The sequence below is a fragment of the Rhincodon typus genome, chromosome 7, assembly GCF_021869965.1.
Source record: "Rhincodon typus isolate 14 chromosome 7, sRhiTyp1.1, whole genome shotgun sequence".
Classification (NCBI taxonomy): Eukaryota; Metazoa; Chordata; class Chondrichthyes; order Orectolobiformes; family Rhincodontidae; genus Rhincodon; species Rhincodon typus.
The window spans coordinates 60,360,498-60,376,542 of record NC_063338.1 but is presented as its reverse complement, the minus strand read 5'-3'; the positions used below and the strand labels follow the sequence as shown (position 1 = coordinate 60,376,542).

Below are 16,045 nucleotides of genomic sequence, written 5' to 3'. Positions count from 1 at the left end.
ATGCTGCTTGGCCTGCTGTGTTCATCCAGCTCTGCACCTTGTTGTCTCGGATTCTCCAGCATCTGCAGTTCCTACTATCTCTGTATAGATAGCAAGTTGTTTGTTGGAAGTCAACCATTTCAGTCCCAGGATGTCCCTGCAGGAGTCCCTCAGGGTAATGTACCAAACCCAAACATTTTCATCTGCCTCCAACATGGTGTCATAAATGGCGGTTTTCACTGCTGGTTGCATAATGTTCATTTTAGCTGAAGGTACTGGTCTGAAGTATCTTGGACTGTGATTGTTTGCACATAGTGTCCCTGAGACTGCTTGCTCCATATTTCCAAGTAAGGCTCTTTAACACCGTATACATTGTAACAATTCTTTATTTGCATCTATATATCAGATCATCATAAATATAAACTTCATGTTACATTTCTTTATCCATAAAAGCATCAGAATCTATCATACATATATACATTGTATATATTGTAAATATACATTGTAGTCCCAACATTTTTCGTTGAACAAGGGGAAAGAGTTAATGTGCTTGTGAAACTATTTCCATTTTAGCTGTTTAAATTAGCCCTGTATACAAATGTTTCAATAGGACTCTTCAACATTGTCCATGCCCTGTGTTGGATCCAGTCTTATAATAGACAGTTCTCTTCAATTCCTACTTTGCACTTATAGATGCAAGAATACAGTATCACTATTGGCGGATAGTCTTTAAGCAATTGCTGCAAATGCTGCAATTGCAAATCTTGTTGATTACTTAATATTAATGAACATGAATTTGTGTCTTCTATGAGCATGGTGTGACCATTACGTAGTAAATACATCATGTGCTGCTTGTACAGTTGCTGTATTGCATTCATCAAATAAACAGTAGGGAAAGGGAAGTCTGAGGAAGGGTCACTCAACCTGGAACGTTATCTCTGATTTCTCTCTATAGATGCTGTTAGACTTGCTGAGCTTTTCCAGCAATTTCTGTTTTTGTTGTTGAAGGGAAAATGATATTAGCCCATGTGTAATTAAATATATTTGCAAGTTTTGTACCTGAATTCCTGTAATAAGCACCACTTAGATACAGAGGAAACTCTTTCAAAATTAGTTCCCGACTCCTTATACAGAAAAGCAGGATTAATTGTATATTTACTCCCTGATAGTCTTACTTGATGAGTTTGTCAATTGTTTGCAATTTTACTAAATTTTGAACAATACTGTGTGACGCACCTGCAACAGACACTCCGGAAACAGGTGGCAGTGAGGGAGGGTACCAGGTAGGGAGTTTGAACAGACTGTCTCTAGAGGAAATGGTATCTTTCTTAGAAAGAGGATGCCTGGAGAGAGGGAGAGACAGACAAAAGATTTCCTCAACCAGATGCAAACTACAGGCTTAGCTCCGCGTAAATACCTTGTCATCCTAGTTTAACATGAATTATTCTCATGTTTTAAAGACCTGATGCCAGTGGAATAAAGAATTCCTGCATCATGAAGTTCAGGTTATCTATATACTTACAAATTACTTTATAGATCTGAAGTCATTCAAGCTGAATTGAGACTGATGAGATCGATTCCATTTCAGGCATTTAACTTGCCAGAAAGGGATTCATTCCCATTATTTGAAATTTGAATTCAGTTACCAAAAGTTTCAGGTGATGAGCCACTCAACTTCTTTGCTTCTAATGATCCTGTTGTATATTTCAATTGTATCCATTGCAGTTTGAATTTAATTTTGGTAGAGGAGGCCCTCTAGTGGCACAGTGGTAGTGTCCCTACCCTGGACCAGGTGGTCCAGGTTCAAGTCCCACCTGCTCCAGAGGTATTTAATAACATCTCTGAACACATTGATTAAGAAAAATAGGTATATATTTGATAGGATACATTCTCTACAAATGCAGATATCTAGCAGTTTTTTTGCTTGTGTCTTATGTCTTGTCTTGATTTTGCACAGAAAAACTATTGTTAGTGGAGGTTCTGCTATTCCCCATCCTTATGGAATAACTAATTTTGAGGATAAATTGTATTATACTGATTGGACCAAGATGGCACTTATGAGAGCCAATAAGTCTACAGAAAACGACCCACAAATTGTCTATCAATCTTCATTGAGACCATTTGGCGTGACAGTTTATCATGCATTCAGACAGCCATTTGGTAAGTTTAATTACATTACATAGACTTGGAAGAATAATTGATTTGCATACTTTACTGCATGGACACAGTGACACAGTAAATTATGGTGCACAAACTTTAATGTAATTTTAAAAACTTAGAGAATTTGTTTCACTTTAATTACACTTTTGGAGCTTCACACAATGTTTAGTAAATTGCTACAGAAATTGACATTTTTGTACTTGGTGTGAATGATTTGGCGTTATTTATATTGTCATCATCTCACTGTACCTCTTATGGATTCATTTGCAGCTAAGAACTCAATTTATTGTTAACCAAATTAAAAATGCACACAATTTCCAGAAAAGAAAACATACTTACATTTTCTTTGTTTCAAAAACATTACATTAGAAATATCTACATTTATCTTCATTAAAGCTCCTTAAAATCTACTTCTTTGACACCAATTTTGTTCATCTGTTTTAATGTTTCTTTCTATGACCTGTTATAAACTTTGCATGATTAAGCTCCTGTGGGTTCCCTTGGGGTAGTTTACTATGTTAAAGGCACTAAAGAAACACAAGTTGTTGTTGCAGGTAGATGAATTTAATCGGGACTTGTGACCAGCAATTATTTTAAAAGATCCCCACCTCTGCACAGAAGCATAAAACCTTAAATTGTTGAAAGAGGATATTTCATCTGTCATATCTGTCCTTTGAAAGAACCATGCTGTTTAGTTTCACAACATCTTCCCATAATTCTGCAAATTACTCCTCATCAGGTAAATAACCACTTGTGTTTAAAGTTCCATTGGAGCCTGATTCTACTGCACTCTCAGGTACTACATTTTGAGTCTTAACAACTCTGCATAAAGTAATTGCTCCTCATTTCATCAGTGCTTTTGTCAATTATTAAGTCTATGATCTCTGGCTATCAATCCAATTACCAGAGCCAGAGGTTTCTCCTGACAAAACACTCTGCAATTTTGTAAAGCTCTAGGTTTTCCCTTAACTATCTAAGTTTAAAAGGGAACAATCTCAGTTTTTCCACATTTTGCTTTACAAAATTGAAATTACACATCTCTAATATCATCTTGATAAATCTCTATCTTGTCCAGGACCTTGACACCCTTCCTAAATGTCGTGCCCAGAATTATACACACAAGCCAACTCGAGTTCCTCTCAATAATCTGTTAAGGTGTGGGGTGGCTTTCTTGCTTTTTATATTCCATGCCCATCTTACAAAGCTATGTGGCCAAATGCTTTCTTAATAATCTTATCAATATGTCTTTCCCCATTTAGAGTTTTGTGGCTATATGTTCTTGTTTCCTCTGTTTTTGTACCCACTCAGAATAGTCAGCCTTCTCATGTTATTTCTGCTAAAGTGCACCACTGCACACTTATCTGCACTAAATTGCATCTGCCAGCCACTTCTGAATATGTCATACTGAAGTCTGCTTCTAAAATGCCCACTATTTCCTGCATTGCCAATTTTTATATTGTCCACAACTTTGAAATTGTACTCACGCTACTCAATTCCAGGTAATAATTTAATAACAAGGAAAGCATGTATGTTTTTCTCCGTCTCCTTCAAAAGTAAAACTAATGTTAAACTGCACCTTGTATTTATAACAAACTGAAAAAAATACTTTTATAGCAACTATACATTTAATTATTATATATCTGGACTGATATTTGGAATACGGTAGATTTGGAATGCTGCTGCTTTGAAATCAAATATGTTTGATGCATGCAATAGGCTTTTCAGTGGCCAAAGTTACCCAATGGTTAGTTAGCAGTTGAATTTTTTTTTTGCTAATTCATCAGCCTTTGCTAATCCATGGATTTTTGTAAATATTTATTTGCTTTTTTTTTTACACAATTTACTTCACTTAGTAATATAAAGCTTGCAATAATTATGTGTAGAAATGTTAGGACTTCCTATCAGGTGAGGAATTGTATTTTATGTACAAAGGAAGGAAAAAGAATGACACTTCCCTAACCCCGAATGGTGAGACCCATGTTAAAGCCTCACCTGCTCCAGAGTGTGTAATAAAATCTCTGAACAGGTTGATTAGAATAAAAAAGGTTTTAAGTATCAGCTGGTCAATTGAGTGTTTTTCAGCTATTGTAAAAGGGCAATATGATGTCCTGTTAGTGATAAAGTACAATAGTTAACTTCATACTGTTCTAACACAGTTTCTATCCTGCAATGTAATGTGGACAGCATGACACTTCCTTTTTAAAAAAATGCTTTAATCTGATGCTTGCTTTGTTTTGTATGCACCCATTTTAGTGAGAAATCCATGTGGCAGGAATAATGGTGCATGTGATCATATCTGCATCCTTAGCCATGCAACTGACAATGATGGCCTGGGTTTCCGATGTCGGTGCAGATTAGGTTTTGATCTTCACCATGATGGGAAACATTGCTACGGTATGAGAATGTTCCTAAAATTCTTTTACTTTTTTACAAGACACTTTAGGAGAATCTATGTAAATTTCCATTGGCGTACTCTCCTGTGTTGCTTACTTACATGTACCTTCATTAACTTCCTAGTATTTCAGTAGTTTTGTATGAATTTCACAATTAATGATATAGTAAGAAATATCATTGTCTGAATAAAGCACAGAAATAAGTGACTGTCAGCTCGACAGTGCATCATATCAGAAAGTGCTGTGACTAAAGAACTGCTGTGCAATCAGGAAAGAAAGCATAAGCTCTCACAGGAAGTTACAAAGCATATTATTAGAGCAGGAGTTTGTACTTTTTGATGTGAGGAAATGGGTCAGTCAACTTGCAAGGAAGGAATTAAATAAACAAATAAAATTGTTTTAGTGGGCAAAGTTTCCCAGGCTGTGAATGAGATGGACTGTGGTGATCATGTGAGATTTGATTAAGGCCCTTCTTGATATAGAGACCAAGCAGTTGCATTTCTGATCACGTCCCAGATATCGTCATAAGATTGGCACTAATGAGATGTGAGATGCCTATTTATGGGGACATTGCTTCTTATCATCCTCATTATTACTTAATATTGCCTGATTATGATACCCTCTCTCTTTCTTCAACCCACCAGATAGAAGCTAGACACAGAGAATTCCCAATATGAAAGCCACAGCGGGTGTCTGGCAACTCTAGCTCCTTTGGGCATCTGTCTTAGACACCCAACACCAGTGTCTCAGGGCACAGTTCATGGGCAGTGACCATATGCGCCTCAGATCCAAGAACACTGACATTTGACATATATCAACCTTCCTACCTTCTTTGCACATCTGAAATTCACTTACAATATGTTTCTGCATTTCAGTACTGTACCTTGGATTACGCCAGCACCTTTGCGTGCAGGTACAGGCATCCAGCTCATGGTTTGGAGCAGGGTGCATCTCCAGGATCTTCGCTTGCTGCCTTACTGCTCATTCACCTGGATGCTCACAGCATCTTTGCCTTACTTTTTTGTATTTTGCCAGCTCATTTAGAACTTATAGGATCAAGGTACTTCTATCTTGCCTTACTGATACAAATCAAGGCAGCAAGTCATGATTGTCGATAGTGATCAATCAATAGGGTGGGCATGTTGGTGTATGGAACTATGCTGTGCCAGTCTCACACCTACGCCATCTGCCAGCAGTGTATGCGGCAAATACACTGTGTGTCCTTTGAGAAAATGGCCGTGTCTCAGAGTCAAAGGGAAGCAGTACTCAGTCAAGTCAAATGAGACATCCTTAATTCAGAGGATCCAGGCACAGTAAGTCAAGTAGAACCTCTGACATTTGCCTAGTGACTTGTGCACAGTTAGTTGTCTGCTTGGTAAGATCATGGTCCGGATCGTAATATGGGATGAGGGGCTGAATGCTGGGTATTCCATCACCCGTTTAGGTACTTACTGCCCAGTTATGGGTCATTTTCTCTTAGAATGAGGGAAAAGGGGGGATTGAGTGAGATGGAAGTGGGTGGCGCAGCTGTTATCATTAGTGCAAATGGGAATAATGGTCGGGTGTTCAGAGTGAAAGTGTAGACAGCGCAGAGCCGTGCAGAGTTGGTAATAAGGGGGACATTAGGTGGATGAGAGCAAGTGAGAGAAGATGCTACATGCAGCATGAGAGGGTTGGAGCATGCACATTGGTGAGAGGTGGATGTAGTAGTAAGGATAGAGTGAGTGTGAGGTAGCAAAGAGAAGATGGTGGCACATACTTTAGCTGAGCAAAGAAGGCCATTTGCCTTCTTCTTCTTCTTCCTACTGTTGGGTGTTTTGCCAGACAGTTGAGGGTCCATCGACCTGGCAGGCAATCTTGGACCAGGCTGACAGTTGTTGTGAATTCCTCTGATGGTTCTGGAAGAAGAGGACATCCCTCCTCTCTCCCACCCCATGTACCGCCAGATCCCTGCCCACACAGCAGGTGCCAATTTCTCATTATCTAACGTGTACAGGATAAATATCACAAATCATTCAGGGCAGGTCTGGACTGCCAGGATTTGACTGGGAGAACAACTGTCTTAAAAAGTTGGTGCCCATCTGAATTCCAGGATATCAGAGCAGTGGCAAGTACTTTCATCTATGGAGAATTGGGCTCGCATCAAATGAGTTGCTTGCCATAACGGAGTGGTACAGAGTTAATGATATGAGTTTGGGATGATAACAGAAAAATTTGCTAGTCCTTGCAGAGAGAAAACCGCCACAAAACTTGAGAAAAATTATGCTTAGCCAATTTCTGGTAGGATTCAGCCCTGTATGTTTGTTCAATGATAAATATTTAAGAGACTGAAATAGTGAGATCAATCTGCTGCTCCCACATTCCCTGATAGAAGTGTAGATAAGACAGAAGGCTACAACACCAGAATTCCCTCCCTATCATCATCATGGGTGTACCTGCATCGCAAGAACTGTAGCAGTTGACGAAGGCAGCTCCTACCAAGGGCATCTGGCGATGGGCAATAAATGCTGGCCAGCCAGCAAAGCCTACACCCAAGAGTGAATTTAAAAAAAAAGCATCTCCAAGTATCTGACCCACCTTTCGTTTAAATGTAGCATTGCATAGGTCAGTGAATGTACCAGGCATTTGAATGTTAAACTCGTTCACTTCATCATTGCTCTTCCCTTCCACCTTTTCCTTTTTTTTATTATTGCTACTGTTTCTTCCTTTCACCAATCACCTTCCCTATCCCTTCCCCTTCTGGCTCCTGGCATTTCTCACTGTACTGTGATTTGGTTTCAGTTTTTCCCTCCTTTCTTTTCTCATCCATCTCCTCCATTCATATACTTTGGGTCAGTTATGTCACTACTGTACTATCCTGCTCAGTTTGAATATTGATTTTGTTTTTGATTCCCTGGGTATGTTGCATTTCATTATATTTTGAACAGTTTATGTTCTTTCTTCTGCAGCCGTGACCCAGTTCCTACTATTTTCATCCCCGTTGGCTGTTCGTGGAATTCCTTTCAACATCTCCACTCAGAAAGATATTATCTTGCCTGTGACAGCAAGTCCCTCTTATTTTGTGGGACTTGATTTTGATGCGGCAGAACAGTCAATCTTTTTCTCTGATACAAGGACAGATCTGATCTATAAACAGAAAATTGATGGAACAGGTAATGAATAACAAAAGCAATGTGAATGATCAATAATAAATAATCATACCAGTGTTAATTTTTGCAGGATATCATGAATATGAAAAATATTGCACAGTGAGAATTTTTCTTGTTTTGTAGGTGTGTAATTTCTATTTGTGCCTTATCTATTAATTAAATCTTTTTTTTCATTCTTTTAGACACAATCTCATCTTGCTATCCTCTTAGATTTATGCTTAGGAATAATTTCAAAACTGGAAGTGAATTTCCGAATATTTGTAAGGAGCTAAGTCTGCCAACTTCACCTACAAAAGATTAATAATATATTTTAATACCATAAACAAATAAACTTGATGCACTTATCTATCTTTGACAACGACTGTTGAGGGTAGGCTCTGCCTAATTCTCAATGCTTTTCTGGGGAATTCCCTATTACATTATTCTCATTTGTGCTGGGTTAAGTAGTTTTAAAAAATCACCATAGGGTATGGAGATTGTATGAATCAGCTCAGGAGGCTGGATTTGAAGTTGTCTGGATCATTCCTTCTTGTGCACTGTCCCTCATTCCCATTCTTATTCTTATTCGCACTTACCACATTTCAGGTAAGAGCCTGAAACAGAAATTTGTACATATTAATGATCAAATCCGAGAATTAACATGAGTAATGTTTGATTTTCTTTTTGGTGTACAGACCGGGAAATCCTAGTTGCCAATAGAGTGGATGGAGTAGAAGATCTGGCTTTTGATTGGATTTCAAGGAATCTTTACTGGACTGATGCACGTTACAGCAGTATTTCTGTCCTGCGTCTAGCTGATAAATCCAGGAGAGCAATTGTTGAGAACTTGAACAATCCTAGATCCATTGTTGTGCATCCATTAATGGGGTAAGTAAAGCAAAAAAGACTATTCATAGTTTTCTCCCTATTAAATGGGCGCTATGTTGGTTCTGTGGTTAGCACTGCTGCCTCACAGCGCCAGGGACCTGGATCTGATTCCAGCCTTGGTGATTATCTGTGTGGAGTTTACATGTTTTCTCCATGTCTGTGTGGACGTGGTGTGCTTTGGTTTCTTCCCACAGTCCAAAGATGTTCAGGTCAGATGGACTGCCCATGCTAATTGCCCCACAGTTTCCAAGGATGTGTCCATGGTAAATGAGGGATTATGGGAACAGGGTGGAGGTGCTGGGTCTGGGTGGGGTGCTCTTTGGAATGTCTATGAAATACTATGGGTGGGATTTTAGGTATTGTTTATTGGCTTAGTTGGAGATTCACTTAACTACAGTACAATCCATAACTTTTAAATTTACTGTTTCAAAATCTACTTACAGATATATCTTCTGGACAGACTGGTACAGACCAGCAAAGATCATGAGAGCCTGGGGTGATGGGTCAAATGCTGTGGCAGTAGTTAATACAACACTGGGCTGGCCAAATGGTCTTGCTATTGACTGGAGGTAAGGCTAAGTTTACAGCTGTCAAAAGTCATGGCTGTATGTTTTCCTCCATTTACTAACAGACAACAAATATTCAGATTGCACTGAAGACAGTGTTTATGTGTGTACTGACTTTTTGAAGATCTTGTAAAATGAATATGAGCATTGACTTGAAGGTAAATTGATATAGTTTCTTTGATTAGACTTTATTAGGCCTATTAGAGCAGGAAGACTCCAGTTTCTCCATCATACTTTCTGATTTCAATCAAGACATCTATGGGATAATCAAATCACCCCTCAAAGCTAGAAAGGGAAAATGAATCATTTGGCACTTTCAAATCTCAATTTCACCTGATCATGACTTGTCCTAGAGTGTTATATGTAGGGACCTTAGAGGTTGCTGGCTGTGCTAGCAATTTGGAATGGTATTTGTCATGTGACCAAATGATCCAGGATAAAAGCTTTCTCTTCAAAATGTAAACAAGAAATTACCTTTACTTCCCTGTAAGAATTAATTTAAGATTCAGTTTTAAGTGGAATTATATTATTCACCTTTTAAATGTGGTTTATTGGTTGTTTTCTGAATTAATACAAGTAATACCGTGTATGTTCTGAAACAGAAATTCAACTCTTTCTATCCTAAGAAGAAAAAATAACTTCAAAAATGCTAGTTTTGTCAGTGGACATTCACCTATTAGAGAAATAAAAGATTTTTTGGCAATTCTGCAATGCATATTGTAGTTTAATCTGAATAACATCTGCAGAATGATGTATAAATTGCTCATAATTTGTTCTGTCAATGTTTGTTCCCATATAGGGCTAGTTAGTTTCTAGGTTTTGATATTATGTAGTCCAATTCGTGTCCACTTCTTATTTATTTGAGACATCAAATAGTGTATTGTAATGCTAAATTTATTTCCTTAATATGTGTGTGCATGTTTTCAATTCAGCATTTCATTCTGTAGAAGTTAGCCCTCATTTGAATTGAATCAAAAACTTCTGCTTTTTTTTAGTTCTCTTCGACTGTATTGGGTGGATGCCTTTTTTGATAAAATTGAGCACAGTTCCTTCAGTGGTTCAGACAGACAGACACTCAATCAAATTAGCCAAATGTCACACCCTTTTGGTCTTACAGTATTTGGTGGTAAGTCATTATCCTACGAAATATCAAAGTCATTAAACCTATCATAAAAACATGAGAATATATGTTGTAAAGCTTTCATGATAGATAATTATGTTCATTTTGTTGTGCTGAGCAAAATTACATCAGCTAGTTTAGTCAAAAATGGTTCATTGATTGTCTTTTCTCTGTAGATTATGCATACTTTACTGACTGGAGGCTGAATGGAATAGTCCGTGTTCGGAAAGTGGATGGTGGTGGGATGTCTATTATCAGGAGAGGCATCAACAATATTATGCATGTAAAATCATTTGATGCTTCTGTACAGACTGGTATGTATAAATAATCCAATTATAGATAGCTTAATTATCTACAAAATGTATCGATCTAACAGATTCAAATTTGAAATTATTGACAAAAGAATTTCTGCAGGTCTAAAATCTCACGTCTGTTTTATAAATGCATTTGTGGTGATGCAGAAACCCCATTTAATTTGGCTCAAAATGAAGACCGCATTTGAAAATTGCATCTCAAAACGTTTTACACAACGAAATAAACTAAGTGGAAATGACCTTCCATCAGATAAGAATAAAAGTAATTGTCACCTATTTGGATTTATTATTTTGCTACATGTAAAGGCTGAGGCCATTCAGGAAACCTCAATGGGGCATTGCCACACCTTAGCTGTTGGAGTTTCATTCTTTAGAATAGTCTTCTGGGTGAAATTCTCAGTTAGCCTAGGGGATAATGAAGCAATGAACTTTTGACACAAAAGATGCAAAAGTTACCCATACTTCTGTTGGCCAGAAAATGATGAAACAGCGCAAGTAGGGTAGAATCCTGTTAAAACTTAGTACTGCACCGAATTTCAGGACTGCCAGCTGCCTCTGAGACAGAACCTTGCTGGTTCAAGTCCCACACCAAAACTCAAACACAACAATCAAAGCTGACCCTCCAATATACTACTTGAGAGAGTGCCGCATGGACAGAGATGCTGCCTTTTGAAGAGGCTGTTAAACTGTTGTCCTGTCTGCTCTCTCAATGGTAAGATTTCTATAGTATCCCTGGCTTGGCTTCTATCAACACTACAAAAATTGGATACAAAAACGGCTTTAATCACCTTGCTGTTTGTAAATGTTTGCTGTGTACAAATGGCTTTTTTTTCACATTACAATAATAACTTTATTTCAGAAGTGCTTAGTTAGCTGTGTGGCACTTTGAGATTTTCTGTAGTTGTGAAAAGAGTTACATAAATTAATGTCTTCCTTTTTTTTCTTTTCAATCTGCTTACTGTCATCTTTGGGCCAAAATGGAATATTGGGCCAGTGGATTGTATAGGAGGGAATGTCTTCCTTTTAAGTTTGGTGAAGAATTTATTATATTTGAAAAAAGAAATGAGTTTTTGGAGGAATTTTACTTCTAATCTTATTTAACAACGTCCATCTGACTTAATACTGGGAAACGTTTATTTTAATTAATTTTCATGTTTGTCTTGCTTTGTTCTATATCCACTTGACAGATGTTTTGCTGTTTCATAATATAGGATCCAACTACTGTAACAAACCGACAAATCCCAATGGAGACTGTAGTCATTTTTGCTTCCCAATACCCAGCTATCAGAGAGTCTGTGGTTGCCCCTATGGAATGAAACTTGACTCCAACAACATTAACTGCATTGAAGATCCATCAAGTGAACGACCCACACAACAGTGTGCCGCCTTTTCTTTCGCTTGTGCCAATGGAAAATGTGTGCCAAGTTACAATCGCTGCGATGGAGTTAATGACTGTCATGATAATAGTGATGAAGCAAACTGTGGAACTTTAAGTACGTACTGTTGAAATTTACATACAATGTATCCAATGTGTAAGTACAATTGAGGAATTTAGTCTACTCATTAGATTTGTTTAAAGGTCTTAATTCCTTTTGTTGCATAAGATCAAATTTACCTTTCAGCACTTTTAATTAATACATTCTTGGCCTAAGAAGTACAACATTATGAAACATTACAGAATGAGATTAATTGTTCTCAGCTTTGAGAATACTTCTCTTTGTCATATTAATTAAATTTCGTATATACCTACTGATTTCAATTTCTTATGAATCATTATATTTAATTAATGTATCCTGAATGATACTTCAAGCAGCATTTTGCTTGCGACACTTGCAGACTTTGAACCCTAGTGATACTCTTGTCCCAGCAAATCCCATCAGAAACTTAGTATAAATGTTAGTGTAATAAGTATACTTTTCCTATCAGGAAAGAATTGGAAAACATAATTGCCTTTCAGATATCAAACTCGGGACTGTTCTTTCACTGAGTCAGGAAATTGCAGGCAGGATCCAGGTACAGAAGTCCCATCCCCATTTCTGACACATGTAACTTTTGCGAGCAAGGGGGAAGAGGATGAGGCATGATTCACAAGGAAGGAAGGTAGCTTTGAATATTGTAATAACATCATCCTTAATTAACAGAGATGTTCTAAAGGTAAGATGTAGGATAGTTTGGGTAGAGATAAGAAATAACTAAGGTAGAACTCATTTGTAAAGGTATTTTGCAGGCCCTGTAACAGTAATTGCTGTAGGATAGGGCACAGGGCTAACACGAAAGTATTTACAATGACCTTGCATTGGTGATTTTAATCTACAGGTAGATTGAATGAAGAATCAGGGTGGCAAATATAGCATGGAAGATTAGATAATAAAGTCTACTTAGGAAAATTTCTTAGAGTAGTAAGTTCTTGAGCCAATCAGAGAGGAGTCTATGTGAGACCTTGTAATGTGCAATAAAACAGGATTAGTTAATAACCTCATACTAAAAGAGTCTCTTGGAAATACTAATCACAACAAAATTGAATTTAAGACAATTGCAATGGAGCAAAGATAGAGTTGATTAAAGTGAACTGTGAAATTAGGTTTTAGGTGGACAAGGGAGATACAGTATCAGACATTTTATAAAATATTTCAATTACATTCAGCCAGAATATTTTTAGTCTGAAAGAAAAATTCTGTGAGGACACGCTACCTGCTGATAACTAAGAAAATTAAAAGATCATTTGAATTTGAAGGGAAAAAGATACAAAGGACTGTGGTGATTTTACCTTTTACCTTTTAGGTTATATCAAACTTCTTAAAGCATCTCATGCTCTCAGGCAAAGTCAACATGGCGTTATAAAGGGGGAAATCATGTTTGACTAACTTATTGGAGTTCTTTGAGGAAGTAACAACTCCCGTGGATAAGCGGGAACCTGTAGTTGTGATGTAGTTGGATTTCCAAAAGTTATTTGATAAGATGCCATAAGGTATGGATTGAGGATTGGTTAGCTAACAGGAAATAGACTGTACAGATTAATGGTTCATTTAATTGCAGTGGAATCAATTCAGAAAAAACTCACCTCACTGATTCCTGGAATGAAGAGATTGTCTTACGATGAACAGTTAGACAACTTGTGCGTTTGTCTATTGGCGTTTTGAAAAACTAGACTTGCTCTTATTGATATGCATAAGGTCCTGAGGGGAATTAACAGAGTTGGTGGTGAGATGACGTTTCCCCTTACGGGAAGTACTAGAACTAGGAGACTCAATTTAAAATAATGGGTCTCTCAGTTGAGGCAGAAATGAGATTTTTTTTTTCTTTTAGAGAGACATATGGAATTCTTGCCTCCCAAGAGAGCAATGGATGAAGGGTCATTAAATACTTTAAGGCAGAGTTGGATAGATTCTTGGTTAGCAAGGGAGTTATCAGATACAGAAAGTAGAGTTGAGGCCACAATCATTTCAGCCATGATCTTTTGAAATGGCGGAGCAGGCTTCAGGAAATGAATGGCTTACTCTTACTTCTAATTTGCATCTTAAAACTCAAACTCAGCAAGGGCATTTGAACCTAGTGCTGGAGCCATAACTTATTTTTTGTTTTTTTTGTTTCACTTCTGAAAAGATGATAAACTTCAATTCATCTGTCTTTTAGCGATACTTAAGTTTTGTACAAGCAAGCAATTATTTATTAAAATTTATTGTTTATGATCCATAAAATAGAGGATTAAATTCTGACATACACGTGGATCTTGTTAGTGTGTTTAATTCATTAGTATTTTAAAATATTGTATAGTATTCATTCAAAATTAATGTGCGTGGTGTTACATGGAAAGGCTTTTTACAACTTATACTACTAATTTGGCCAAAGCTGGTGCAACTTGCTAATTTTTTACCCGCTGAGACAGCCATCTTACCATCTGATGGGTCTTAGCTGTGAATATTAATCTACCCATTTAAGGAAAATACGGGCGTGACAGTGTTACATGCAACATTCTTAATAATTTTTATCATTGTCCTATACTCCTGCATCTAGATGTCACATGCTCGTCATCTGCCTTTACATGCCCCAATCATGAGTGCATTCCAAATTATTGGAGATGTGACGGACAAGATGACTGCTCAGATGGGAGTGATGAAAAGGGATGCCCAACCTATGATCCCAGAACTTGCGCTGCAAATTATTTTACCTGCAATAATTCCCGGTGTATTCCTAAAAGATGGTTATGTGACACAGATAATGACTGTGGAGATGGCTCCGATGAGTTTAAGTGCGGTATGTATTATATTTTATTCTGAGTTTAATTTTTGCTGGGTGGATTTTTTTTAATTGAAGTCACCTATTTATCAGTTATAACCTGATATGATATTACAACTCTTTATTTTAATTGCTTATCCAATTTTAGATTTCTGATGGATATTTGGTTACATTAGCAGAAGCAGTTTGATTAAATTAGAGTTTCTGCAAACACTATTTCTATTTGTGGCTTCTATTTCTGAGAAAAATGGTAACTCTGAAGTCTCAAAAGCATCCTCTGTAGTCTTGCTGGAGCTCTGTACAGATTTTTCCTGTAGATCTCTTCTAGTAGACAGTGATCATCGCCACTAACAATTTTCTTCCATGGATATATGTATGGAATTTCTCACAATACACAAGTGCTAAAAACTCTTTCTGCATTGGTCTCAGCTGATGTTAGAGCTTTGGACCACTTTTCATTTTTTCTTTTTACTTACTGTTGTCCAGAGCTTGGACAGCATCAGTGGCAGCAAGGAACCCAGTGCGGGCTCGAGTGGACCCAGCATGGGCTCTAGTGGGCCCAGGGTGGACCTTGTGGCAGCAGCAAGTGAGCCCCTACTTCTGGTGAATACAGGACCTGGCGTTGGAATCGGCGGCTGCTACATCTGTAGAGGTGGTGTCGACAAGGTAGGCCCAGCTGTGGAAGATGGCATCTGAGGATCAACAACTTCATCGTTGGTGGGTCCAGCACTGGTGGGAGCGAAGCGGTGGTGGAAGGACATCACAGTAACATCGATGTGGTGGGTCCAGCGGCGAGGGATGCGACTCTGACATATGTGGGTCTGACACAGGAGGCAACGAGGCAGTGGCGGAGGAGAATCGGCCCAGTGGCGAAAGATGGCACCTGAAGAGCGGCCACTTCAGCATTGGTTGGGTCCAATGTAAATGGCAGTGAGGCGGTGGAAGAGGGAGGGCAGCATGGGCATCATTGATGATGAGCTGGCTCAGGACTGACGGACTCTCTTCAAGCCATATCTTTTTATTTTATTCTTATTCTTACGCTGTACAAAATGGCGACAGATCGTGGCGACAGTGGAAAAGCTTTTCACTATATTTTACTGTTTTTCTCACTTTCAAATACACGTGACAATAAAATCATTCATTCACTCATTCACGTCTATGACAAGAAAGTGACAGAATGTGCAGTTGCAGATACTTTTCGAAGTCTGAACATGAGGGCAGAGAAAAGAAGGACTTGTTTGCATTTTAACTTTACTATACT

The 16,045-nt window shown here is 37.9% G+C and overlaps 1 protein-coding gene across 1 annotated transcript in view; it reads left to right on the top strand.

Annotated features, from left to right (window-relative positions):
- Positions 1 to 16,045, top strand: part of lrp2a (low density lipoprotein receptor-related protein 2a) — a 286,554-nt gene that overhangs the window by 98,524 nt on the left and 171,985 nt on the right. Inside the window, exons 9-17 of the mRNA XM_048599223.1 lie at positions 1,937 to 2,139; positions 4,393 to 4,533; positions 7,481 to 7,684; positions 8,356 to 8,548; positions 8,992 to 9,117; positions 10,110 to 10,240; positions 10,411 to 10,548; positions 11,760 to 12,041; positions 14,563 to 14,802. Coding sequence (XP_048455180.1) covers positions 1,937 to 2,139; positions 4,393 to 4,533; positions 7,481 to 7,684; positions 8,356 to 8,548; positions 8,992 to 9,117; positions 10,110 to 10,240; positions 10,411 to 10,548; positions 11,760 to 12,041; positions 14,563 to 14,802 — 1,658 coding nt within the window. The remainder of the gene's footprint in view (positions 1 to 1,936; positions 2,140 to 4,392; positions 4,534 to 7,480; positions 7,685 to 8,355; positions 8,549 to 8,991; positions 9,118 to 10,109; positions 10,241 to 10,410; positions 10,549 to 11,759; positions 12,042 to 14,562; positions 14,803 to 16,045) is intronic.